The 27,453-nt window shown below is 41.4% G+C and overlaps 4 protein-coding genes across 4 annotated transcripts; 2 read left to right on the top strand and 2 right to left on the bottom strand.

Annotated features, from left to right (window-relative positions):
* Positions 1 to 799: 799 nt before the first annotated feature.
* Positions 800 to 5,521, top strand: LOC108875028 (cannabinoid receptor type 1B). The gene is made up of 2 exons (XM_018663673.2): positions 800 to 1,524; positions 2,253 to 5,521. The coding sequence occupies exon 2, from the start codon at positions 2,329 to 2,331 to the stop codon at positions 3,757 to 3,759; it is 1,431 nt and encodes a 476-aa protein (XP_018519189.1). The 5' UTR covers positions 800 to 1,524; positions 2,253 to 2,328; the 3' UTR covers positions 3,760 to 5,521.
* On the top strand, positions 5,360 to 8,189 carry LOC108875029 (akirin-2). Its single transcript, XM_018663674.2, has 6 exons — positions 5,360 to 5,521; positions 5,867 to 6,046; positions 6,261 to 6,404; positions 6,528 to 6,677; positions 7,318 to 7,389; positions 7,551 to 8,189. Exons 2-6 carry the CDS (start codon positions 5,869 to 5,871, stop codon positions 7,559 to 7,561), a joined length of 555 nt encoding a protein of 184 aa, XP_018519190.1. The 5' UTR covers positions 5,360 to 5,521; positions 5,867 to 5,868; the 3' UTR covers positions 7,562 to 8,189.
* A 319-nt stretch (positions 8,190 to 8,508) lies between these two features.
* orc3 (origin recognition complex, subunit 3) lies at positions 8,509 to 14,340 on the bottom strand. The gene is given in 21 exon segments (XM_051078140.1): positions 8,509 to 8,739; positions 9,130 to 9,209; positions 9,451 to 9,567; positions 9,737 to 9,878; positions 9,972 to 10,069; positions 10,180 to 10,271; positions 10,453 to 10,586; positions 10,939 to 11,018; positions 11,134 to 11,250; positions 11,353 to 11,416; positions 11,532 to 11,665; positions 11,771 to 11,884; positions 12,011 to 12,170; positions 12,332 to 12,463; positions 12,565 to 12,751; positions 12,884 to 12,988; positions 13,154 to 13,196; positions 13,198 to 13,293; positions 13,743 to 13,840; positions 13,938 to 13,989; positions 14,123 to 14,340. Coding segments are annotated over 21 exon segments (2,175 nt in total). The 5' UTR covers positions 14,147 to 14,340; the 3' UTR covers positions 8,509 to 8,633.
* Positions 14,341 to 15,179: 839 nt separating this feature from the next.
* Positions 15,180 to 27,296, bottom strand: znf292a (zinc finger protein 292a). Its single transcript, XM_018663684.1, has 8 exons — positions 27,032 to 27,296; positions 24,880 to 25,034; positions 23,906 to 23,984; positions 23,475 to 23,610; positions 23,079 to 23,281; positions 22,711 to 22,847; positions 21,937 to 22,078; positions 15,180 to 21,788 (listed from the first exon to the last, which is right to left on the bottom strand). Exons 1-8 carry the CDS (start codon positions 27,179 to 27,181, stop codon positions 15,633 to 15,635), a joined length of 7,158 nt encoding a protein of 2,385 aa, XP_018519200.1. The 5' UTR covers positions 27,182 to 27,296; the 3' UTR covers positions 15,180 to 15,632.
* Between the last annotated feature and the right edge of the window lie 157 nt (positions 27,297 to 27,453).

Below are 27,453 nucleotides of genomic sequence, written 5' to 3'. Positions count from 1 at the left end.
GCATAGTGGAAATAATTGCGCAGCTGCGCAGGACAGGAAAAGGACTCTTAATAGTGTGTGCATGTGACCCCCAACTGCAGTAAATAAATAGATAAATAGTGGAGGATACTCAGAATGGACTTTTAGTTGCACTGTGACTTTCTAAAATGACACTCTGCAGATATTTGTTTAATTTCATAATCAACATAAGAGCACTGTAAAGTTGGAGCTAATTTGAACTACTCTCTATATATTGGTGTTTAGTTAAATGTACAAATATGCAAATTCTTAATGTGTGAAGTAACTGTAGCTGTAGCTAAGCTATGTAGTGGAGTAGGAAGTAGTATCAAATGGAAAACCTATCTCAAACTTGTACTTGTACAGTGATATTTAATTATGTTTTATAATTTTAAAATGATTGTTTATGGACAGGATTTTGAACTACAGGAACTATCCCACTACACCTGCTTGGGATTCCAGCTGTAAAACATGGCTAAATACAACAGATTTTCAAAAACTTTATATCTGTTATTGGTATTGACAGTACTTTCCCAAATCCAAAATAAGTCTATTAGAATTTCTGCTATTGGAGTTTCATTTTAATTAGTTCATAAGAAATCTAACAGGGAGTTAAACTGTGTATTTCTTCATCCGTCACTTCATTGGTTTCTCAGGATCTCACTGAAGGACAGGAGTTGTGGCACATTTATAGATATGCTGATTAACATGTGCTGTCCTTATAAATAAAGAAAGAAATTACAAGACATATAACTTCTCTGGGGTCTAATCAACCCCAAACATTAATAACAACACTGTGATTGGTAACATACTGCTTATTTCTTTTTGTCTCTGCGTAGCTTATATGCAAACATTTTATTTCTTGCATGACAGGTTTAATAAGGTCACAATATGGCCTGTGTAAAAGGGAAATTTGTAGATTTTGCTAAATTATGATAATTTTTACACATGCAGCAGCGGGCTTAATGAATTAACAGGAAGTGAAGTCAATCTCAAAAAAAGAAAAAAAAAACACTCACACACACACACACAGGGGCACGGGGCTGGATTTCATGTCGCAGCTGTTCTGTTCCTGTAGAAAAAAGGTAAAAGGACGAAGCTCAGGGACGCGCTTCCTTGCTGCGCTCCAACACCTCAGACCACGTGACCAGCAGGCGCACAAAGCGGAGCCTTATAAACCGCCCGCTTCCACAGAACACACAGACTCACTCACACATTCACACACACACACACACACACCCAACAACACACCACCGGCTGCCTGCCTTGGCTTTACTGTAGTTGTGACAGTGACAGTATCTGGGGAGTCATCAGGGGATGATAATTCCCCCCGGAAAAATCTATCAAAACAACAACAACAACTGTAATTTCTCACTGGCTTCCAGTTGTTTTTTTTTTTTTGGAGTTACTGTAACTGTGGGTGAAGAGTGAAGACAACAACAACACCAGACCGGTTCACTCCCAGTGTAGTAGAATTGTTTGTAGCGTCATGGATCAATGCGAGGCGTTTGAGCTGAGAAAACCAAGGTACGTTTTTTTTATATTTTTATTATTTCTAATCACTTTTCCTCCGTCGTTTGTAGCGTTTTTTCATCCGTTTTTTTTTTTTTTTTTTTGTTCTGAATAGTACTGTTAGTGCGTAAATCTTTGACCGAAACACTAGCTTTGTCCACAGAGACAGCATGAAAGATATTTTTTTTTTGTCTTATAAACTTAAAATCGGCATGTCATGTTGAATTTGCAGCCACAACACCTTTAAAAAAAACCTGCATGTAAACTGAACTGTCTATTAATTAATATCATCATCACCAGCGTCACAATGTAAATGGATCATTGGACATTATATGTACACTCTTTATCTTGTTTCTCCCTTGATGCCTAATTAATCCAGTGATTATTGAGAAGAAGAAAAAAGGCTTAATGCTTAATGACCTCCTTTAATTAATAAGTAAGCTCTGCCTGTCCTACATACTTAATGCAGTGATTTCCCCCGAGGCTGCACAGGTTTGTCATCAACTGTTCAGTTTCCCACTATTGTCTGGGATGCATCTGCTCAAGAGTCAGCTGGCTGATACACAGATCCCCCTCCAGTATCTCCCAGCAACAAATTCATTTTCCACTCTATGAGTCAATAATAATTTTCAATGAGTCTTAATGTACTCTGATGATTCTTAAATTTAAATGTAACAGGATGTGTTTGTTCATTTTTAATGAATTCTTGATGGAAAGAATATCTGCTTTTTTTTTCCTAACAGATGTCCCTTTGCATCGCTCTAACGCTGTTTCACCACACACCACTCCACTGAGCATCTCTACATCCTCAAACCAGCCATGAAGGTGGCTTTGCACAGGATAGCAGGCGCCACGATGAGCACGCTGACAACAGGTGTCCAGTATCTGGGCTCCAACGACGCCAGCTACAACGACCCCTCCTTGGACTCGAGCATCGTCAAGAACAAGTTCCACTTCGAGAAGCCCCACTCCGCCTCGATCAGCAACCCCCTCACTGGACTCATCCCCGGGAATAAGGAGGTCATTTACAATGGCCTCTCTCCCATTTTACCCACCAACATATCAGACATCCTGCTGGGCAATGGCACCTCTGTGGAGAGTGGAGGAGGAGCACAGTGTGGGGAAAACTTTGTGGACAACATGGAGTGTTTTATGATTCTGACGCCCGGTCAGCAGCTCGCGGTTGCCATCTTGGCGCTCACCCTGGGTACGTTTACAGTGCTGGAGAACCTCATGGTGCTGTGTGTGATCCTTCACTCTCAGACGCTTCGGTCTCGGCCCTCCTACCACTTCATAGGCAGCCTGGCTGTGGCTGATCTGATAGGAAGCATCATTTTCGTCTACAGCTTCCTGGATTTCCACGTCCTCCACAGGAAGGACAGCCCAAATATTTTCCTCTTCAAGCTGGCTGGGGTCATCGCCTCCTTCACAGCCTCTGTAGGAAGTCTGTTTCTCACTGCCATTGACCGCTACATCTCCATCCACAGGCCCATGGCATACAAACGCATCGTCACAAAGACTAAAGCGGTCATCGCCTTTAGCATGATGTGGACAATCTCCATCGTCATCTCACTGCTGCCACTGCTGGGCTGGAACTGCAAGCGTCTCAACTCTGTCTGCTCGGACATCTTCCCGCTAATCGACCAGAAGTACCTGATGTTCTGGATTGGGATGACAAGCATCTTGGTCCTGTTCATCATCTACGCCTACATGTTCATCCTCTGGAAGTCCCACCACCACGCTGTCCGCATGCTGAGCCGCAGCTCCCAGAGGAGCGTGATTGTCTACACTGCAGAAGGGACTAAAGTCCAGACGGTCAGACCTGAGCAGGCCCGGATGGACCTCCGCCTGGCAAAAACCCTGGTTCTGATCCTGGTGGCCCTCATCATCTGCTGGGGCCCACTCCTAGCCATCATGGTTTACGACCTCTTTGGCAAGGTGAACGACTTCATCAAGACCGTGTTCGCCTTTTGCAGCATGCTGTGCCTGCTCAACTCCACTGTGAACCCTGTGATCTACGCAATGAGGAGCAAGGACCTGCGCAGGGCCTTCCTCAACATCTGCCAAGTGTGCCGAGGAACGACGCAGACTCTGGACAACAGCGCAGAGAGTGACTGGAACAGCAGGAGTGTGAGAGGAACAGCAGGCGGGGCGGGGAAAAACGGAGCCGGCTGTGGAAACACCCGTGTGAAAGTAGCCCAGGTTACCGTTTCTGGAGTGACTGAGACTTCTACTGCAGAGCCAGTTTAAGAGAGGAGTCTTTACTGGTGCAACTATGAAGCAAAGATATTGTAAAATAGCCCTGACCCACCTAGTTCACTCGCTCTGTGACTGTGAAATGTGCCAAAACATGACTTAGAAACATACCTGACGACAAGTTTTTATTGCTTTAAAGCTGAAATCTGTGATAATAAAATATCATCTTTACTATGTTATTGAGAAATGGTTTGTTAGGTTGCACAAATCTGATTGGAAATGCCAATTTGATCTCATTGGTTCAGTAAATAATATAGTCATATTCTCCACAACCTGCTCAAACGTGTCTTTCCCTGCAACAAGTGTTACAAACACAACAAGCTTTGTCATCTTTGCTGTAGTTTAAATGTGCTCGTTTCAGCTTTAAGGTTGAAAAATATGGAATTTTCTTTTGTTTTTTCAGTTTTAGTTCACATTACATCATAGCAATATTGTGGCAGTAATGCAGTAAAGGTGAAACTTTGTCTACCTTCATGCAACATGTCAGTTCTGAATGACAGCATACTGCTTGTGCGTAAACTTAAGAGTCTCATTAGTGATCAAGCTCCTTATGACTTTGTAAGACCATGATATTGTGAAATTTGACAGTTATCCTATTCTGTTGAATTTTACTTTATTTATTTATTTATTTTCACTGTGCTTTGCAAAGCAAAATGGCGAGTCATACATTGAAATATGAGTGGCTTTTTGATCAGATCAGAACTTAAGTCTGCAGTGATTTGGTCATGTTACATAGCTGCTTATTACACGTGTGCTTATAAAACAGTTAAAGCGTTTTGTGAGAAGCTACACTGCCATATTCCTGTGAAGCATCCATTGTGCCATCGTGCTCCATAACAGTGTGTATAAGACAGAACATGAGTTCAATAAATGTCTTTTTGTTAGTTTGTCTATTTTTATCATAATTTTTGTTGACATAACTGGTATCTTTTTTCAATAAAAAAAACTAAATCCTAGCGAACAGCACATCAGCACTAGCTGCTAATTTACTGCACATGAAATATGTTTTTTTTAAACAAGTTTTAAAAAATATGTGCTAATATGAGTGTTTATAGCTGTGATCCCTACGCATTGTCTACCTGTGACCTCTTGTCATAGACTGGTCTCAATAATGTGTTTAATTTGGGGATTTTGGGCCTTAAAATATTAAAATATTGAGGTTTCTACAATGAAGGAGCAAAAGAATTGGAAATTAGAATTGAAACTAATTTTGTGTAGCAGAAATATGGCAATATATTCCGTTCTTATCCCCTTAATCATCTTGTGAGTCTTTGCAAGGCACTAGATTTTAGAGGTAAGGAAACCTGTGTTTTTTGTGTGACACTGCCCTCCTGTGGTAACAAAGAGACACTGTCTTTATTAGCCCTCATGTACTGTTCATACTGATGAATGGAGTTGCAGTTCAGCAAATACGACAATGAGGCTGTATTTTAACCAAATTAAATTCAAACTGAGAATTTCGCACGAAGTAGGTCCAACCACGACGACCTCAAATTTACATTTCTCAAATTTTACTGTTTCACTGCATGACCCAGAATGCAATGCAGCGCATTTCACACGTGACGTCACGAACCGGAGAAGCCGACAGCCTCATATCAAAAACAAGCAGCTAAGTTGCGTTAGCTAGCCCCGCTATCTAACAGCAGACAGTTGGCCCGCAGCTGGCTGATCGTCACGGCAACTTTTGGGAAGCAACTTTTAGAACAAGACGAGTTGTTGAACGCAGTTTGACAGGTCGACTTTCCTTCCCCAAAAGGTAAGAAAGAGCTTTATTCAAATCTACACCAGAACGCACTCTCCGACCAGTGGTAGCCAGAGCTAACGTTAGCTTTGTTTTCTTTTTGATTATTGGCTAGCGGGCACAGCTAACGTTAGCTTGCTAGCAAATATTTAAAGCCTCAGCTGCGCAGTATGCTTAGCATGTTTTCCTCAGCGAAACAAACTAAGCAAAGCAGGGCAGCTCACGTTGTATTTAGCAAGTCGTGATAACGAATAGCCATGGCTAGCAATTATTTGAGATAATTGATGTTTACGCCTCATTATTGTCCTGTTTCGGTATTTTGTGCCCCCCACCCCTCCTACTTCCTTTAACAAACTAAAGTCATGGCGTGTGGAGCCACCCTGAAGAGGACCATGGATTTCGATCCGCTGATGAGTCCTGCTTCGCCTAAAAGACGGAGATGCATCCCCGTGTCCCCATCGTCCTCGTCCTCATCCCCTAGGAAGTATCTTAGCATGGAGCCCTCGCCATTTGGGGAGTCATCGTCCAGACTTAGTGCAGGTAATGTTACTGATGTTTGCCAGGTTGGCCTGCTTGGTGGGTAGCCAGCTACTTGAGAGACAATAGCAACATGTTGAGCCACAATGGAACGAACCAGAAAACAAGTGTTTTTCAGTGATAGAAAGTTTAACAGTGGACCCCTAACGTGGCAGCTGTTCTGTCTTTCCTGCTGGATTTATTTCTGTCTTTTTTTCGCTTCCTTTCATCCACCTAGAACAAATCCTCAACAGCATTAAGCAGGAGTACAAACGCATTCAAAAGAGGAAGCATCTAGATGGAGGCTACCAACAGTCAGAGTGCTGCTATTCTCCAGAGTCCCCATCCCAGTCGTCTACTATGAATGTTTCCAGCATGCCAGGTTAGCTTGTTTAACACCTTGTCTGCAGGAGAGACTGCATCAGAATAACTGTGACATGTGTTCAAGTGATTGCAAACACCACATACCCACGGTTGCTTAGATTTTTTTGCTTGACTCTTGCAGGAACGTCCTCTGGAGGTGTCTCTCCTACTAGAAAAGAACAGCCATTATTCACCCTCAGACAAGTTGGGATGATCTGTGAACGCCTGCTGAAAGAAAGGGAAGAGAAAGTGCGGGAGGAATATGAGGAGACCATGACCTCAAAATTGGCAGGTTTGTACACAGAGTAAGAATATATTCTTGTGACTCAGAGCATTTATTAGATTCATCAGAGAAACTCAGCTACAACCAATCATATCACATCAGTTTTACTTCCTAACAGCTGAATTAAGGGATCTAAATAAATACATTAGGAGCACTTTGTCTGTCTACTACACTCGCTGGTGCTCTTTGGAGGGGGAATAATATAAATTATGATAAAGCCATAAATGTTATCACAGCTCAAATTCATGTCTTACAGTATTTACTGCATGTTGTCTGACTGTCAGAAACCAAAAGGCTGGACATATAGAAGCTCCCTCAGTTGTGTTGCTATAAAAATAAAATATTTATTTTTCTTGATAAAAGTATTGAATAAATATAAAAAAATGTCCAGATGAAGTTGATTAAGTGAGCATTTATTTCAGTACTAATATGCAGTAGGAGACACTTTTGCAAAGTTGAAAGTTTTTGCCTCTGTATCTTATAATGGGATTGACTGATTCTTAATATTGGTGATCTGGCCTTTGATTTAAAAATTAGTCTGTGGGAAAATGAAAAGACTGAACACATATTTCAGTGATAATGAGATTTTGTTACAGTCTTAACATGTTGTTGTGACCTAATGGTAACTGTGGTTTCCTGTTAATTTCAGAACAATACGACACCTTTGTGAAGTTCACACACGATCAGTTAATGCGACGATTCGGGGAGCAACCTGCGAGCTGTGAGTTCTTTTCATTTCATCTCAAAATTATTGCCACATTCCTGTTTCCCTGGCGTACTGTATGTGAGGAGAAGTCTTGGATCTCAGTCTGAGCTCCGCCTTTTGAACTTTAAAGTAACAAGTCTGGTTTCTGTATTTTATTTCATCTCCCTCTTCTCCAGATGTTTCCTGAGTGTGGCACAGAAATCTCTGCAAGACAGCCTTCTCTTGCTGCAAGCTATCATGTGATATCTCAAGAAAGAAGAAAAAAAGCTCATCATTGTAAGAGATTCAGTTTAGCTAGTTTAAATGAAACTTTTCTTACTGTGCCATATTTCTGTCTTTGGGCAAAGGTTTATATGAAGCTGTTGTCAGTTGTTACCACTCTGTTGTAAGCAACTAGGTGCTTCCTATGTAAATTAATGGACCCTATCTCTACCAGTGGCCTATGTTCTTCCTGCTGTACGTGTATCTACAGTTATCTCACTTTTGTAATGATTCCCAGCATTCCAGGCTTTGTCACTTGTTTCTCTTTGTTACATGTAAATACGATAAAGCAGCGTAGAGTTTTAAAACAAGGTTTGCTGGTCAATCTGAGAGGAAGTGGAAGAAACACAGCTGAACAGAGAGAATATGTTCGCAGTTCGTTCCTCTGTTCATTGCTTTTTAAAATTGAGCATAAAGTGGGCTAATTCGATTTTTTTTTTTCCTCCCTACCAGTGTTTTTATTTATTTTGACTTTTGTTTTGCTGGTATCACTTTGAAACCAATGTACTTATTGGGGAAAAAAACAACAATAAAAATCTTTTAAGAGTTCAGAATTGTTTTGGTGCCTACAGGACATTTGTTGGACTCAATATTTATCTTAAGAGAAGCCAAATTCACTAAGAAATCGTATTATAAGTTTTGTTAAGTGCTGCCAGAAGCAAGCTTTGTATCCACATTGTGCCTTCAGTAAAATCAAACCATTGTTGAAACACTAAGTTCATGACTTCTAAGAGACACTATGGAAGAACTATATACTTTGTCTTGGACCACCCAGCACCTGACATGATTAGATTTGTACCTTATAATAAAAACACAATGTGTCTATGTTCTGACAAAAGCACAGCCTATACAAATAACTGTATGTTGCAATGATTATCAGACATTAACAACATATCTTTTATTAGAGGGAAATACGATATGAAATATAAATCCAAATCACACTTGATAAGTGCTCAGTATCTACAGACATACAGATCGTATCTTTCTTGATGAGTTGGTCAGCAGCCTCCCCAGGTGAGTCGGGCCACGTGATCCGTCTTCTGCTTGGTAGACTTGATGAATCCCAGAAACTCGAGCTCTGATACAGCTTGGATGAAGCGAGCGCTAGAGATCAAGCTGAGGAACAGCATTTCTTAAATGTGGACAAAAACTACAGCATGTGTTTATGGGAAATCAGCACAACCACCTCGTGTCATGTAAGCTCTGTCAACAGAGTAACTAACCTTTGTTACATGTCCCAAGAGTGAATACGTGACAGTTACCTTAGTGTCTGTTTGATCTCAAATTCTCATCACAGTCACTGTAAATTTTGCAGTTGCCTCTAAATGCAGCAGCAGGTTGCATCTACACTACAAGGTTCCCTACAACTTGGTGCCGTATTTAAATTGTTTGCTTTACATCACATTAACAAGTGAACATTTATTAAGTGTTAAAATGGAGGAAGCACGAGAGGAAAAACATGTACATACAGCAGATTAGGTTGTGGAAGGATACTGTTTGACTTCATCCACTTTCCCAAAATTGTCAGAGTCTGGATCGTTACCCTCAGCTGCAGACACCACAGTGGCGTAGGCCTGAAAACAAACAGACGTGTTATCATCCACATCCATCCTGGGCCAATATTTGACTGTCAGATCAATAACATGACACATTGATTGTCAGGATCAATAAAGCCTCCTCTACAGTAAAAACAAAGGCAAAGTTGAAAGGTTACACTTCTGTATTCTTTATTGTATAACTTCCTTACAGAAGTTTGTCGGCCTGATTAAGTTACATTATTGGGATAAAAACAAATTATTCAGGAAGTAAACTCACTTCTAGCCAATCATAAAGGTTGATCAGCCTTCCACACTCCAGATGCAGCTTGTAAGCGATGCAGATATCAGGAGCAGCATTAGAAACTGATCCATCCTCAGTCTTCAGGTTGTCATTCTGAAAGGAAAGTCAAAGAGGGAAAATGTCTTTACACATTTTTAGATTTTTCAGCACACATCAGCGCACACTTTTCTAAAAAAAAAAAAAAAAAACACAAAACACACCATTATTTGTTGCCAGTTATGGTGTAGATAGTTACACTCTTGATAAGATGAGACAGATGTACCTGAAGATAATAGTAGGGACTGCTGAGCGCCGCTTGAATTGAAGTACGAGGCGTAGCGTTGAGGTGGCGCCGCACAGTGGCAGACGAGCTGTAGTAGCAGACTTCGTTCAGTGTCTGAGACTCTGGGGGAGACAGGTAGCTCCTGTGTGGAAGAGAAATGTCAACAATATGTGTTTTATTTCAGAGTATTATATTCATCATGTTTTCAGTAGAGCAAGAGAGTAATCTGTTTTACCTCACTAAGCCGTCAATAAAGTCGAGGGCTTCATTTCGGAGAACCTCAAATGGACTCAGTTTCTTGGATCTGCGAGTCTCGTTCATCTCCAGCAGCGTCTGGAATACATGATAATATATAATTTATGTAAAATATCAGCACAATGGAGAATGTTTTCAGACATAACGAGTGACGTTAGCATATTCCCTCAAACATACTGGTGTGTTACCTTCTGCAGCTGGAAGAGATCTGTTTTCTTCTGAAGATTTTTCACTGGAGAGGTGAAACTCTCCTCCACAGTGGGGGCAGTTTCGACAGCTGCTGCAGTTAATAGCAAGACAACAGACAAGAATTAGCAACGAGGGACATGTATGCATTACGTTTCCATTGCCTTTTCCACTAATTTCAACAATTATCTAACAAAAGAAAGCATCCCAAGGTGAACATTAAATGATTCAAAAGGAAGAATCTATGAACGAAGTTCAACATTTTTACTACTTACTGTCCAGCTGTTTAAATTTAGTGAGCAGCTCCTCCAGCTGGACAAGAGCGTTCTTCATCTTCTTTGACTTGACAGACTGCAGAGTCTCTGCGCACCTCTGGAGCAAAGTGATCAGCTCGTCTTTCGCCAGCATCCTGGAAGGAAAAACCCACAGGGAGTTTACAACTGAGCAGTATGGCAGCATCCCAAGTGGCTAACTTCAGACTGTGTTGTTGCTGTTGGACTAATAATCTGGTTTGTTCAGGGGAGCTCCTGCACTGTTACAAAAAAACAACAACAAACAAACTGTGTCAAACAACAGACAAAAAAATATTTTTCATTGCTGTATACAATGGGTTTTTGGCCACCAGGGGGTGCAATGACTACAATCAAAAGTAGAGGACTTAAGAGTGTCTTAAACAGTAGGCAGGGATCTGAGTGCCTACAGTTTCTGTCGTTTATCTGTTTTAAGACTCATTAATATACAGATTAATCATCGAGGCTTACCTCAGAAGCTTCATGGCTGTCTGGTAATCCTCATTCTCCCACACATTCTTCTCAAGGCATATTAAATGGAGCTCCCTGATCTGTAGTGCACAGATAACCAGAGTCACATGAAGGCAAATGAAACACCAGCAATAAAAACAAAGTGTGGTTACAATCAAAGGAGCTCAAAACTGAAACAGAGCAGTGTGTTCTTGCCTGTTTTCCAAGGGGGTATCGAGGTAATGATGAGGTCAGAGTGTGGAGACACCTCAGGACAGGGTAATAGTTTTTGTGGTATTTATTAAGGTCCTTTATCAGTCTCTGACACACCTCCTAAAACAGACACAGTAAAGCTAAGGTGTTAGATTGTGTCCAGATATGTGCATTTATTATTGGCCAGTGCCTCAAGTGTAGAGATAAAAACAAAGAATGCACCTTTAAATGATTGTCGTCCTTTAATAGATTGACTTGTTCCTGTTGTTCCTGCTTCTCTACATACCTGGGGAAAAAAACACTCAAGTTAGACCAGATTTAAAGGCTTAGGCAACACACTACTAAATTACATTAGATAAGTCGCTGTACACAGGTGAAAAACCAACTGTGTGTGTGTGTACCTCTTGAACGACAGCAGCTGCCTGATCCTCTCCACGTCGCGGTGACTGAGCTGTGTCATGTGAAGCAGGGCCTCCTTCTTCCTGCAGCACAAAACACTGAGAGGCTGGGAGTGAAAGTGTTCCAGCAGAGCCAGCTGCGCAAAGTCAGAGCAGAAGTTTTGTCTCACACACGTTGTGCAGATCTGAATTAGACAGGGTAGACTGATGGGACGTGGAGGATTCTAGGAGCTACTCCGTACCTGAATGCCCTTGATGAAGTTTCTCACTGAGAAATCGTGGTAGAGGAAGATGCTGATCAGCACCTGCATCGCTTTACCGTTGAGCTTAAAAGGGAACTTTGGTGTCAGGATCAACTGGAGCCATCGACAAAAAAAAAAAAAAAAAAAAAAAAAAAGAAAATTTATTTACTGCCGCTGTCCAATACATTTCCTCTGTGGACAGTTGAATTTCTTTTGTACTGTCTGTCAGTGCGATACTACCTTGTCTATGACTGTGGCCAGGTGCTGGGTGCAGGACAGGGACTGGAAGAGCTCTATACACAGCAGGGAGGACACAGAGTGAGGCAGCATGTGTTGGATGGTGCTGGGTGCCGTGGCGATGCCAAAGATGAACATCAGTGGGAGACGTTCAATGTACCGACTGTGTGTGTGAAGTTAACGGAGATGATGTTTCAATTTACAAAACGGAATCACAACTTTTCGCTTTTATCAGTAATTAGACCAGATATTTTTAACAAGTCGATGGATCAACGTTTCCTTCATTCATTGTTTTCATTGTTCAACTCAAGAGTTCCTGGTTACCTGCAGATGAGTATGAAGTCTTGGAGAACTCGTGGATTGAAAGCCTCCAAGTCTTTGAAAATAATCACAACAGGAGGCTGCTGTTGCTCATCTTTAGCTGGAGAACTACGCTTTTTTCCAGGAGTACCAGTGCTGGAATTTCTGAAAACACATAAAGAAGACAGTACTTTTAGTGCTTTCAAACTTATTTTATTCACCACAGTGTAAATGTAAAAGCACATACTCCACCTTACGGCCTCACCTTTGTTTTTGTGTTGTACCAATCACAGAGCGTGCCGAGGGAACAGTGCACGCTCTTGTGGAGCTGAGCACTGGTCTGCTCGGTCTGCTCAGCCTCCTCCCCCTCCTCCTCCTCATCATCCACAGTCACAACTGTATCCATTAACCTCTCCAGCACCCTCTTCATCAAATGCTTCAATGCTGGAATGATACAGCAGAAATGTACACTTGAAAGCCCAAACTGTTCTGGGAGTGACATGATATTTCCTAAATTACTGCTCCTGCTACTAAGATACAAACAGTAAAGGCAATGCAGTCCTCAGATTCCTTTACCTCCACACTCTTTGGCCTGTACAGAGGCAACATGAGGAGTGACTGACTGCTGCAGCAGCTCAGACAAACTCTGAAAAGTCATGTCATGATCTGGGACATTCACACCTACAGAGGACACAGGAAAAGCAAGGCAGACGAAATGGATTAAACTATATCAGATCAGAACCCTCAAAAGGCGAGACTGGTGAAAATAAAAGGACTGGAAATGTTTTGTTTCCACTGTATTTTCCACTACATCCACATCCGGCAAATGTCTGAACCCAAGCATACCAAGGACTAGAGCTGCTGTGGGAATCTCGCTGGCTCTCATCTGTCGATGCCCAGTCACTGTGTTGACGGGTGGAAGAGCACTTTCTGGTGAAGTCCAGCAAACTGTCCAGGATTTTCCTGTTGAGTTCATCCTGTAAAACCTTACACACAGAAAGAAAAGTCAAATAGATTGGTCCATCACATTAAAATTCACACCCTTGTAGAACATACATTGTTTAAGTTTTAAATTCATCCTAAACACTATCCACTGACATAAGCAGTGCAGCAAAATATGTTCTAATGAATAGTTTAACTGAATATAGAGATCTTACTTATTTACACTTAGTGAATGTGAAAGGTTTTGATCATAATATGCTGAATAAACTAAATCTGGTTGTTTTTGTAATATTACACAGTGCTACTTTGAATTTCTATCATTTATGCTGCTTTAAACCATTATCAGGAATTTGGCAAAGCTTCACTGTTTCCTTGAAAAGTCTCAACAAACTGATTTCATAGGTTTTATGCAGTTTCATTAACTTCGCATTTAAATTTCTATTATACTGCTAAACCCTGTTGTGTAGCATGTTGAATATATTTGACATGTTACCTCTGTGTCTGCTTTGATTTTGTCCCATAGATCCTGACAGAGTTTGAATCGCACTTCACTGTTTTCAGCACCTTCACAGCCATCAGTGAAATAGTCCACTGTGGAGAAATGACCGTGTTTATAAATTAAAAAGTCATCTGACAGCTCACGACTTCAGACCAACGATACTTTCTTATAAATACAAAAACAACTCACCCAAACTCAGCGTCTTTTTCTTCTTAGCACTTGGCTTGAAAACAAAACAGCCCTGAAATACCAATTGCCACAAGTTACAAACAGCGTCAGATAATCACAATCATAAACAAAGACACTAAACTTTGACATGGCCATGCCTGTTAAGGATAACGTTACCGCATCGTCGCATCAGATTGTTGCATTACCTTTGACACAGATGAAGTAGACATCTCAGCATTAGCTACACGAAACAGGTCAGTCAACTTTATGTCAGTGTTTTAGCGCTGTAGTCTTAATTAAAGTTAAATATTTAGTACTTAAAATGACGCTTGTGTTTAGCCGGACAAAGTAGCTGCTACTTCCCGCCAATATGACGTTTGCGGAAGAGGGTGTGTTCAGCGTAGACGCTCCTGCTCCGGTGTGTTCATAGCCTTTTAAACTTATCGGACACGATGAAATCAAATGCTCTGACTTTTATAACAATATTATAACTTTTGGTTTACCCTCACATTATTCTCCATGCAGTTTTAATTGTGGCGGAATTTTTAAAACATTGCTGATCTTGAACATCCTCACCCCGAGATTTCCCTGTCGTGGCCTCCCTGCAGTGTTCTATATTCATATCCATAGATGGAAAACATGTAAGGACAATACTTACAATACAGTTATAATGACACCTACATAATTCTATAGTAATATTAATAACCTCACACCTTTATTTCATTATGTTAACTGTAATTTGTACATATGCAGTTATTTTGCTGGCATATATTTAATATTTGGCTGTATCTGTTCACATTTCATTTTAATGTACTGTAGATTATAAGAAAGGTCTCATTTAAAAAATCCTGTCAGGATGTTATTCAACCCTCTTAATATCTATTGTACAATTTCATTTAATAATTTCCCAGTGTTTCCTGGGAAACAGTAATAATGAATAAAGAGTTAACTAGACTTTGCCTTATTTTTTTATTTTTGTCCAATTAAGCCCTGCAAATGTGTGCTTCATGTTTGAAGAAACTCAGCACATAAGAAGATTAATTTCTCAAATTCTTTGTCAGATATTCAGCAATGGTCAACTAGAGATATGACAAGGTGGTTCCACTATGTCTATATTCCATACAAAATTGAACAGCGTCTGTCCATATTTATAAAATCAAATCACATAACAGCAGGACAGTGTATAAATATATGTATCTTGATAAACAAAGGTAATCTATCTTATCTACATGTATATCAGAAAAAACACCCATGACACAAAAATGATCTGCTGACAATATTTTACAAAAAGAACCAGTAACATTTTATTGAACACTTTGTGGAAGACATGTAAATATTACAGATAGGTCTACTAGTGTTGAAAAAGGATGAAATAAATACAAACAGAACTTGAAATCCCATAGGGATATATAAAAACATAGTTTTTCTTTAAAAGTCTCCATTTAGCAAAAGAAAAAAAAACATCTTCAGTACTAAGCATAAATACAAACATGTTTCTAAAATCTATGCCCTATAGATTACCTGGTTATTATAACTAACATACATACTTAAAATCATCCGAGACATTTTTTTCATTAAGTACAAAATAGGCCATGTCGTCGTTAACTGTGACCATTACTGTTAACAGTTGGAAATCTGATGCATTAACAAACAAACCATTCTGCAGCATAACTTCTCAAATCCTGAGTGAGGTTGAGTTGAAAACAAAATATCGGGCTATGATCCACTGTAAAGCCACTTTTTTATTATGACTATGGGCCTCATGTCTTGTAGCTGCTTTAGCAAAAGATCAGCACCGTCTGAAAATGTTTTATCCATGACTATCTTGACATTGCTCACTGATTTGAGATTTAGCGGGTTTCTGAAGTCTACAAGATTTTCACATCCTCTAAATTCATCAGTTATTTTACTTTTCATTGCAGATTTCTGTTTGTGAGTTTGTTGTCTTTTGGACGGCAGTTCAGCAGAAGATTTGTCGTTTAATTTCCGTTTGGAGGCGTGGGTTGACTCTGAGGTTTCCAAGAACTTAAGGAAGGAGTCCTCAAGTCCTAGAGGCTTGAAAGTTCCTGACACAACTATGTCGTCACGTTGTTCTTGGGCTGTAGGGGTACCAGGATTTGAGTTCTCTCTTGAACTGCTAACAGTCGAACGGTTCCTAAGGGTCTGCATCCTTTCCGGACAAGCTGGTGTAGGGTGTGCAGGTTTTCTGGGACGGCCTCTTTTAATTCCGCCTTCTGTCCCAGTGGAAGCTTGAGATTCTGCACTATCGTCGTTGGACAGCTTGCTGTCTTCTTGGCCTATTCTATCCACCAGCTCATCTGTTTTCTGGTCACTGGGCTTTTCGCTGTCCTCTGGCTCTGTCTCCTCAGAAGATGAGCTTGATGCGCCCTCTGATTTGTTTGCATCTTTGAATCTGGCACGAGAGTACTTTTTGCAGAAAATAAACTGACTTCTCTGGTCTTCGATGTATCTTTCTGTGAGGCCATGAGTGGTGTAATGCTTAAATATATTTCTTTCAGCCCGCTCCACTGCATCACAGCCTATGATCATGCATGGGTACTGCAGGGCCGACTTCTTGGTGCACATAGCTGATGCCTCCTCATGGGATTTTAGTGTTGGTTTCCCAAAACTAGTCCAATGTTCAATGGACTTCCCTTCTTTCTTTTTAGTGTTTTTCTTCTTCATTTTAAATTTGTTTTCTACATTCTCTTTCCCATTAACCCCTGGAAAAAGCCCTACTGATTTAGTCCTTCTTCCGTCACTTGTTTTGGGATCATAAACATAATCGTGCTTTTTGATCAGGTGACGCAGGAGGTTTGATTTTGTAGTGTAAACGCGGTCGCATCCCTCGTACTCGCACCTAAAAGTTGGGTCAACTGAGCCGCTCTCAGAGATAGCTATTTCCTTGTGGTAATTCTTGATGTGCTCGATGTACTTTTCCACAGAGTTGAAGGGGAGAGCACACTCTGGCCGGTCACAGCTAAAAGTCCCTATGGTCATGCTGGCCATCATGGCAGTAGCTTTGTCGCGGGTGAACTTGTGAAGTAAGAGGTAATGCTGCACTAACCGTGTGATTCCCATGAACACCCTTGAACAGTTTTTCACTTGACACCTGACTTCATTATCTTTCCCTATGCTCGGATTGCTCTCTGGTCCACTCTTAACACTAGCCTTTTCAACATCAACGTCAGGTTTGTTGGTGGGCAGGGATGCCTGATGCATGGCCCTGTAATGGAGAATCAAATTGTGCTGGATGGTGAATGCAGCAGTGCATCCTTCATGAACACAGCGATATGGTCTATATGGACTGTAGGCGTTGTCCGCATCACACATTTTGAGGCTTAGCCTTTTCTGAAGCTTCTCTTTTCTCTGGGATTCATCCTTCGTTGGTGTGCTTTTGGAGCTGCTGGGTTTCTCTGGGGAGGATGAAGCAGATGCAGTAGGAGAGCTGGACTTTGGCTCTTTTACTTTGCTCGATGCTGCATCTGATTTTCCTCTCTGCTCCTTTGCTTTGCCAACCGGGCTTAGTTTCTCTTTTAAATTAGATTTCTGTTTAACATCTGGACTCTGGTTTACATCAGCCACTTTAGCTTGTTCTGGGGTTTGTTCGGGAACTGGTGTCACCTCACAAAACGACCCGTCATCCAAATAGTTTTGAGGTGATGGTAGTCTTGTAACAGTTGATACGTCAGGTGTGAAGCCCTCTTTTACTGCATCTCCTGGTGAAGTGATTTGATGAATCTCTGGATTGTTTTCATTGTCTGTTTGAGGTGCAATTGCAATGTCAAGTGGTTCTTGTTTAATAGCAGGTATTACAGCTGCAGATCCTGTCGTGCGACTGGCATTGGCATCAGTGGTTGCACGGCTAATAAGTGCATCACCTTTGTTTAGTCTAAACGCACGCCTGTTTCGAGCACTGATCCTTAGCTTCTGCATTTCTGCCTTTGACAATCGATGGACTTTTTCATAGTGAATTCTCAAACCTGTCGTTCTAGTGAACGTTTTGGGGCAAATCTGACAAGGATATGGAGACAGTTTGGATGGTGTTCTTTTTAATTCCTCTATCATTTCATTAGAGTAATCATGCATTTTACTCAAGTGTTTGAATAACGCCTCCTTTGTCATGAATGAATACTCACAATCATCCTGGTCACATTTAAAAGGTTTAGGTACCTTTTCAGGAGGCTTGTCATCACTTTTACTCAGGATTTTACTTTTTTCTATGTCAGGGACTGCATCACGCTGACTGACATTTTGCTCCAAGGACAGTGCATTCCGCATCTTCTCTTGAGCAGCCTCAATCAAATCCAACCTTTGAAAGGCATGGGAAATTTCCATCAGGTGATCCTCTTGATAGGGTACAGTGAGGCCTGGATTAGCCAGCTCTACAGCCTTCTCTTGCTGGTTTTCAGGGGGAACTGTGAAGGAGTTAGAATAGTCCATTATATTTGTATTTTGGGGCTCCTGTTTCAACGCCATAGGTGAAGTCAAAGTGGTCAAGCTACAAGATTCCTGTGAGAAATCACCATTTGACACGTTATATATTGCTCCATTAGTGTCAGGGACATGCGGGTCATTGAGGAAATCTAGAAATGATGTTGGCAGATCAGCCGTCAGGTCGATCTCATCTAAAGGTCTGCACTGTGAGCGTTTCGATAGGTGACCTCCAAGAGATTTGGTGCTAGTGAACTCTCGGAAGCATCTCCTGCAAATGACTTTGCCATCCTTAATAATAGCTGGCCATTTGGTTCGCTTGCTCAATCTGCTCCGTTTTCCTTTCTGCTGGTCGGCATCACCATTTTTTTCATCGACGGGGTTAGCTTCACACTCAGTATTAGGACAGTCTTCGTCGTAAGGGAAATCTGTGTGGATGACACTATGTGGACTGAGCATGCCATCCCCAGAGTTGTCCATCTGGTCATAACCAGGAGTTGGCATATTCTCTGTTTTCACAACTTCAGTTGTGGCTTTTAATCCAACTTGGGCCTCTGGGGTCAGACATTTCATGGGAATATCAACTGATGGGCGTTGAGTAAGACAAGAGTTTTCACTCTGAGCATATGGGGTGTGGTAACTTCCTTCAGGGAGGCTGTCAATTGTTGAAATACTGTTTCCATTGTCCAACTGTCCTGTCATACTTGCACTGTTTTTTCTTACATCTACACTGTCTGCACTACCCTCAGGATGCATAAGTCCATACTGATGCCCTCCATTATGCATTTGCCCTCCATTATCAAGCATCAGAGAACTAGACACATACTGAGACATCAAACTGGAATCTGAAGGAGCCTGTGACATAGTGGGACCGTGTATAGCTGCCACTGAATTATCTCTATCTGATGGGAGAGTGGCTGTGGTTTGATAAGGGTCTGCCTGCCACTGAGGATAGCTGCGGGAGGGGTAGTCGTTCATGTTGAAGTTATCTGGATAGCAGTTATTCATGGGAGGTGAAGACCATGACTGCGACATGTCAGACTGCATCATTCCACTGGAATTGTTTGGGCTTCCCCATGACGGGTACAGTGTGGGGTTCACCATTGGAGTGATAGGCACAGGCTCCATTGATCCAGGATAACATTGAGCAGGGGAGGTTGAACATCCCACTTGGTAATCCATTCGCTGCATCCCAGGTTTGTTGCATAGTATTCCTGCTTGATTTGCTGGCCTGTTGCCCAAGTTCTGAGCCTGATTTGGTGAAGCTGGTCCACTTGGTGCCTTTTTTGATGTAATTTTGGCAACTTTATTATATTTCTTTGCTAATTTCCAGTCCTCAAATATTTCAGGGTGTTGCTTCTTCACATGTCTGGACAGACTTTTGTTTGTACTATATGCCCTTGTACAGTCATTATATGGGCAGCAATGCAGGTTCTCTTCACTGCCAGCAGTAACAGCAGGCGTGCTGGAAGGATACCCTTGCAGCAAGCAAGGAATTTCTGTCTTGATTTGACTTGGAGAAATTATCTGTGGTATCGCTTTTGTAAATTCGTTACCTTGTACATTATTAAGCCCCTCTTCCTGCTGACTTGCCACAGGGTTTGTTGCGCTGGGGACAGGATACTCAGGAGGAACCTCACCTTGCCCAGCCACATTATGGTGCTCATGTGGAGCCTCTGATGGTGGTTTTGCATCAGTTGGTGCTGGAGTGGGGTTTGTCAGTGGAGTGTAGCATTTCTCTGGTTCTTTCATTTCAAGATCTGCCGCTGGATTCAGCATGCTTTCAATCGAGTGTTTCACTCTCAGAGGGCCGGGATCGTTCGCAACCTCTGGTGATCTGCATGGTGATGCAACTGCCGCTGATGCTTCATTTACAAAGACATCTGTATTAATCCTTTCGAGGCAAACTACAGCAGAGCATGTGTCTTCTGTGTTCTGAGTGCCCTCGAGCGGTGGTCCGACATTTGAAGTGACAGGAGGGTTTTGATTTGTGATGGGCAAATTGAGAGCTGTGTCATTTGTACAGTGGTTCTCTTGGTGAGACAAGAATTGAGACTGTGAGTAGAATATTTTGCCACAGTTATCAGTTTGGCAGGTGTAGGTAAGATAATGCTGAGCCTCATGATCATACAACAAGTAGGCCTCGCTGAAAACTTTGCCACAGTTCGGGAACATGCACTGGGCCTTAAATTCTGGGTGTGTTTTTCTATGCATTAGGAGCTCAGAATTGGAATTAAAGTTGGCCTTGCAGTCCAGCTGTATGCAGATGTATGGTTTACTGCCACAGTGCATCTGCAAATGATCATTAAGATGTCTGACATTAACAAACTGCCGTCTGCAGTACTGGCACACCACTTTCTGTTTTTGTATCTCTAAAAACCTCATGGCCTCTTCATCGTCCTTGTGAGATCTGACGTGAGCCATGAGGTTACGGAAAAACTTGAAAGCCTTGGAACAGTTTTTAACGGGACAGAAACAGTCTTGACTCATCTGTGGGTCAGATGTAGTTTGTTCGACCTTGACAGGAGATGCCAATTGGTCCCCCATTTGAGAATCAATTTTAACAGGGCTCATGTTTGTCTTGGCAGCAACCTTTAAATTTTTTGATGGACTTTTAGGGGACTGTGGTGGTTTCGTTACCTTCCTTGCGGCTTTCATTGCAGCTAGCCTCTCTTTGCAAGATTGCTTTACATGTGATGCTACATGTGGCTCTAAAACCTCCCTACTTTCAAAACTGTCAGCACAAATTGGGCAGAGGTACACTCCATCTTTGAAATGTTTCTGTGCATGGCGAACAATTCTGTGACCCAAGAACTCCTTGTCGCACAAAACACAATACTGCATGTAGGCTCGCCAATTTCTGAACCGAGCAGACACAAAACCCTGCTCCCGAAGTTTTTTAGCTTCTCTGTTTTTTTCTCTTTCATCTGTGATTTCGTTGAGTTCATTTGTAGTGGTTAAGAGAAAATCCTCCAGGTCTCTGTATTCAGGGAGTTTGCCAAGTGCACTTTCCACCTCTTGTTCGTCTGTGTCGTTGAGTGTGTCAATAGATGACACAATAGCTGCCTCCTCGCCCATCAGTGCCAAGCAGTTGCGTTTCAGTGTTTTCCAGTCCCAGAACTCTGGATCAAAAGGCCACTGTGTCTTCAAGGCCAGCAGTAATTCGCAGCGTAAAGAATTGGGCACTGGTAAACTCCCATCCTCCTCAGGCTTCTGGTCGGGTTCGTTGTACAGTGACTCCACAGCATAATACGAGTCAACAGTAGGCTGGAGGAGGAACTCGGTCAGCTGACATGCACGCTTAACCTCTAGATCTGTTGGCAAGAGGCAGGAAATAGTCTTGCAGATGGTAGACTTGCTGTCCTTATGGTCACTAGAGGTCATTTTCAGAGCTTGGATGCACATTTCCACACACACTGGAAGCCCCACCTCTCCAACCTAGGGGAATTAAAAAACATCACATAAATGCAAAGGATTTGATTTTAAGGATGTTAACAGATGCAGCATGCTATGAGTCACTGTTGGTGTGAATAGTAATGTCAAAAGTAATGCTATTAGCTACATATGTATAGACTATTTTTCTTACCTCATTTTGGATTACTTTAATGAGAAACAGGATGTGACAGACACTTCTGCAGAGAAGAGCCATTTCTTTGCTTTGCCCCAGAAAAGCATCAGCAGACGACTCTAAACGCATGAGTAGCTTACTCCAGAACAGTGTGAGTTCCCTGGGAAAACATCACAAGCACAACAAAGCAGCTTTCATCATCAGTTAGTCTTCAGACTACTTTTACAATTACTGATTCAATCTATGAAACCTTAGAAAACTATGAAATGTACCATCACAATTTCTTAAATCCCAATTTCCAGTGTATTGTCTGGATTACATTTACTATAATGTAAAGCTAAGAAACTGGAACCATTAAATGTTTGGTATTTTTTCTTTGAAAATGGTCTAAATGATTATCAAAACATTTGATTGATTTTCTGTTGATTGACTAACTGTTGAAGGTCTATTTGAATTAAACAGTCCATGTATTCAGGTTACAAATAACCACAAATCTAAACACCCCTGTTTTAACCAGACTGTTTCATGTATTAGAGACAGTAAGTCGTTTAAATTCTTGCTAATGCATTCATTCACACTTGGCCTTTCTTCCCTATATTAAGCTATTCAGAGACCCAGACCGTCAAATACGCTGTCAGCATCTCCGATACAGTAAGGAGATCTTTGTGCACGTGTTTATCACAGAGATTGCTTCACTTTGGATAAAAGTCAATTGCATAATAAATGTGTTCCATGAATACTGTATTCCTAAGAGTAATTTTGTAAGAGTACTTATCTGAAACAAACACTCACCAGGCACAGTAAACATCTCCTTGAAGGAGCTGTCGCTTGAGAAAGGCAGAACACAAGCAGAGCGCTCCTTTCTCATCTCCCTCTGACTCCAAGTTGCAAATCATTTCAAGAGCATCTTTACAGTCTATTGATGCAATCTGTTGGGAAGAAAGAAAGAAATAATGGAAGAAACAGTCAATTCAAATGAAACTAAATATCTGCTGCATTTAACAACACTTTTGAGACTGTTGTTGTAAAATAATAGCCTATTTTCCATGCAATAGTCTGTTTGTTTTAAAACTGCCTTTAAATGACAACCGTGATCGATCTGTTGTTTCATGACAGCGTGTGTGTACAAGGGAGTGTGTTGCTGTGTGTCATTTCTTAACCTCTTCCATTAGCTGCTCCTGACTTTTTGTCATGCAGATGCAGAGCAAGTAGGTTTGTTTGAAGTTTCCTTTCCCTTCATATCCGGGATACTCTGAGCACATCTTTGCAAGGACAGCAGCCTTATCAACACTGTCCACTTTGATTAGGTGCTTTATTCGCATGTTCAGAAGCGTGGGACCTTCCAACTCCAGATACTCGTGAACTAAGAGCCAGATAGTTTTAAAAAATTTTAAAAAAGGGGAAAAAAAATGAGACGACACAGACAAAATGTGAGAAACTCCAATAGACAACAACAATACTGACATCAAACAATAATAATTACATGGTATTACAACAGTACAAGTTAGTTTGGTGCATCTTCAAAACAATACACATCTAAGCAAGCGAGAACTAACCTTGCTCAGTTTGAGGGGTTTGATTGGACAGGATGCTGCTTAATGTGGTGTTGGACCAAACGCCATCCTGCTGCGCCAGGACTGCGAGCAGGCAAAGCTGTGTGCTCCCACTTTCTTGCAAAAGACCGTGTGCCAACTGCGACAGAAGACAAATAAATATGTAGCAACTAAATAACTAAAACGTCAGTGAGTCATACTTTTAATGTTACACCATCAAGAGTCTGAAATAACTGTTGCAGCTGTATTATTATTATTGATGTAAATCTGTGTCAAAGGAACCCAAAAACAGCTACATTTCAACTCATGTTTTTATTACTTCAATGCTGCCATCAACCAAATGCATTCTAATTACTAAACAACATTTTCATTGCTTATCACTGCAAAGATAAGCCTCAGGAAAAAAGTGTACTAACAGCCCTGGGGATACTGACCTTCATGGAGGACTGAAACTCCTCCCATAAGGCACCAGGGACATGGTGGGGCAGTAAGAGCAGCAGCTCTGCACAGCTCCTGTGAATCCAACATAGTTGTTTGTTAAAAAAAAGCCAGATTTAGGTCAAGGATGTGCACACACTTCACAAATTAAGGGTAACCATACAAGAATAACTATTCACAGAGTGAGGCGCTGTAAAGTCACAGTGGCATTTTAGAAATGTAATAGAGACGATGAACACGAATCATCAGCAGCTGTGAGACACTTAAATCTGTCAGTGCAGGTGTGAGGTTGTAATTAAACAGTCACTGCTGTTGTTTATATGGTAGTAATGAAAAACAACAAAAATCTTCGGAAGCGTCAAATCAGCATTTATAATTGCTAATTAATTTACTTACTTCAATTGATTATTTCTGTGTCTCTGCTTCATTTAGTGTACATGCTGCGCTCCATGTGCAAACTTTATTCTTTACCTCATCCCAAATATGTTGAAGCTCCCCCAAGAGGTCACCTATGTTTCTATTCTGTATTACAGCCTCATGGTCTTTGTCTTCATCAGAGCAAATTGTACAAATAGCTGAATAATTCCTGTCAACTATTTGCAGAGTATTTAAAAACTTCTCATATCTAAAATGTTTTGTTCTACTCTTGTTGACAAATACTCTGCATCTTTAATTCAGTACGTAAATAAATTAGAGTTTATCTTAGGAAAGTCGCTGCTCAAAGACAAAACTGCACCAGTGGAAGTGCAAAGCAAACACAAATGTTATATCCAATGTTACGTGCACATCCAAGACCTGTAACCCATTCTGTGTCACATTAAACACTAAAACTTCAGTGCTAAATCTTGATGCAGGTACTTTGTTAATGTAATTAATGTGTAACACATATTACAGAAAAGTTCAGAAGAGAGAGAGAGCTGATTTAAGGATTCATACTTTCGGTGACATCTGCGTCAGAGTTTATACTCACAGTGCTAACTTTTCAAGTAGGAGTGGCACGTTTTCACATTCGGAGGAGAGACAGGAAGCGGCCTTAGCAAAGCTGAGGATGGCCACAGTGTAGACCTCCAGCAAAGGCAGTGGATCCTCATCAGTTTTCCAACGGCCGGCATGCTCCACGAGGACCTAGAAAAAAATGTTAAATATTACAATGAGAAATGCTGATTCTTAAAACTATTATGCAAAGATCAAAACATGTATATAAATCATGAATGCTTTTGCTTTAACAACTTGAATGATAAATTAATAATTCAGGTCAGTCAAGAAAAAAATGAGCTCCATTTCTAGCTTCTTAATTGTGAGGATTTGCTACTTTTCTCTGTTTAATATAACAGTAAACTGAATTTCTTTGGATTCTGGCTGGATAAAACAACCAATGTGGGGATGCCGCCTTTGAGCGAACTTTGAGCATTGTGATTGTGAACATTTTATAGACTAAACTAATAAATCCACCTAAAAACTGACAGTGTAATCAATAATAAAAATAATGGTTTGCTTAACTGTTAACTATTTTTGTCTTTGTTATAGATTTATTTATCCTTTCCACAGCTCAGTGCACCAAAGCATTTGTACTGATGTAATTACACACAGATGAATTGTGCTTAGTGGTGCCTCTTTATCAATTAAATAGGCCAGAGTAATTTTGGACAAAATGCATGCTTCATAATGATGACAGTGGCAAAATCAAGCTTGTTAAGTGAGAAGGAAAAAAAAGACTTAACTCCTCTGTACTGACGACAGAAGTGTAGTGACAACTTATCTTCTATTTAAAAAAAAAGCCACAGCTAACTTTCAGATGAAGAAAAAATGACATGCGGTAAAAAAAACAACAATCAAAATACAAAATTTTCATCAATATTTACTATGTTATTACACATTGATTAAGTAAGTTGTACAGTACTGAAGACAACAAAGCACCAAAGTTATGTGTGCTTCTGCCAAAAAAGCCTTTTTATCCTCCCCCTCTTTTTTTCCATCACCAAGCTGAAGTAACGCCTAACCTGCATCAATGAAAAGTCCCTCCATTTCTTCCACACACAATACTCATACATATCCATTTCATCCCGAATGACTTGTTATTCCTGTGGCCGCTGTACTCTTTTCAAGCAAATCTCCGTCATGATTGAACAGCAAACAGCTACAGTCCGAGCCCCCCCCCCCCCTTTTTTTTCCCCCTCAAATAACTTTTAAACTGAATGAATTCCTCGCTGCCGGTAAACGTGGAACAAGAAACTAAGCTAAAATCGCACGCTAATTTGGTGCAATGACAGCAATCTGTGCGGCATCGCAGGTAAAACGGAGACCTTGCATGATATTTACGTGGTCAGGGCAAATTAATGAGGAGAAGGATGTGTAATGGAGTCAGTGACCACTGCCACACTTTCCCTTTTAAATCACTGTCTGGGCCAGCTGCAGGCAGATCGGTTGCTATAACGCTGACATCAATTTCACATCTTTTCTTTTTCCTGGTGCTGGCCATATGGAAATAATGAATACCTCCCCTTGTGTGGTTAGCTGGATTAATTAGTGCAAAAGGCCTGGGCTAGCACCTTGGAAAAAATCATTGATCTTTCGGTACAATAAAACAGCTTCACAAAAGTAACCCATTTTTACACCAACCTAAAACCTAAACAAGCGTGGAGATGCAGTGTTATGGCGTCTGAATGATATTTCCTGCAGCGAATACAGGCATATAATTCAGTGCATATCAATGCAATCGCTCAGTAAAATCTCGCTAACGTAGCTATCCATTTTTTGCACAGCATGACCACTGCACAGGACAGGGGGACCCTGCATACCAGCTAGCAACATTCATCTGCTGTTAGCTATCTGGCCTGGAAAATACGAGTAATACATGCATAGTGCGCATACATTGGTGTGACTTCTCGTCGCGTGGATAGTTAGACTTTGCAAATAGGTACATGCCACAGACAAACATCATAGAGAGGGCAGCTGAAAACCACGGAGGAGTTTTTTTTTCTCCATCTCGAAATGCCAGGCAGCTAGCTAGGCAGCTAGCTCCTTAGCTACATTGTTGTAGCAAACGTAGACGCGCATCCTCGGCCAGGAAGCCAGAGGGGCTGCAGGCTGCCCGGGATGAGCAGCGGGAGAACGGGGCTAACCTGGCAAAACTCCTGGCAGAAATGCAATGAGGCTTCCAACGGAGACTGCGAGCTCTCTTTCAAAGCTGTGGTCAGACCCAGGAACCGCTCTCGGAGCTCCTCGATAGCTTTCCGTGTGTCATATTCCTTCTCTGTCTCCCCCTCCGCCATCTTCACAACAATCACGACCGCGTACGCACAGATGTTACGCTGCCAGACTCGCACACGCACGCGCACGCAGGGGGAGGAGGGGGAGGGGGGAAGGGAGAGCACACAGTGTGCTACACATACACATAACCCCCTCCCACCCCCACCCCTCTCCTGATGTCAACAAAGCATCCATGACCTTACAGGGACACAGAAATCACACTCTGCACCCAAGGATGGACGCGATATATTTCCTCCCAAGCAGATCTCAGGATATTTGGATTTCTGGATTTTCC

The sequence above is a fragment of the Lates calcarifer genome, linkage group LG19 (genome assembly GCF_001640805.2).
Source record: "Lates calcarifer isolate ASB-BC8 linkage group LG19, TLL_Latcal_v3, whole genome shotgun sequence".
Lineage (NCBI taxonomy): Eukaryota > Metazoa > Chordata > Actinopteri > Centropomidae > Lates > Lates calcarifer.
This window is presented reverse-complemented; position numbering and strand designations above follow the sequence as displayed.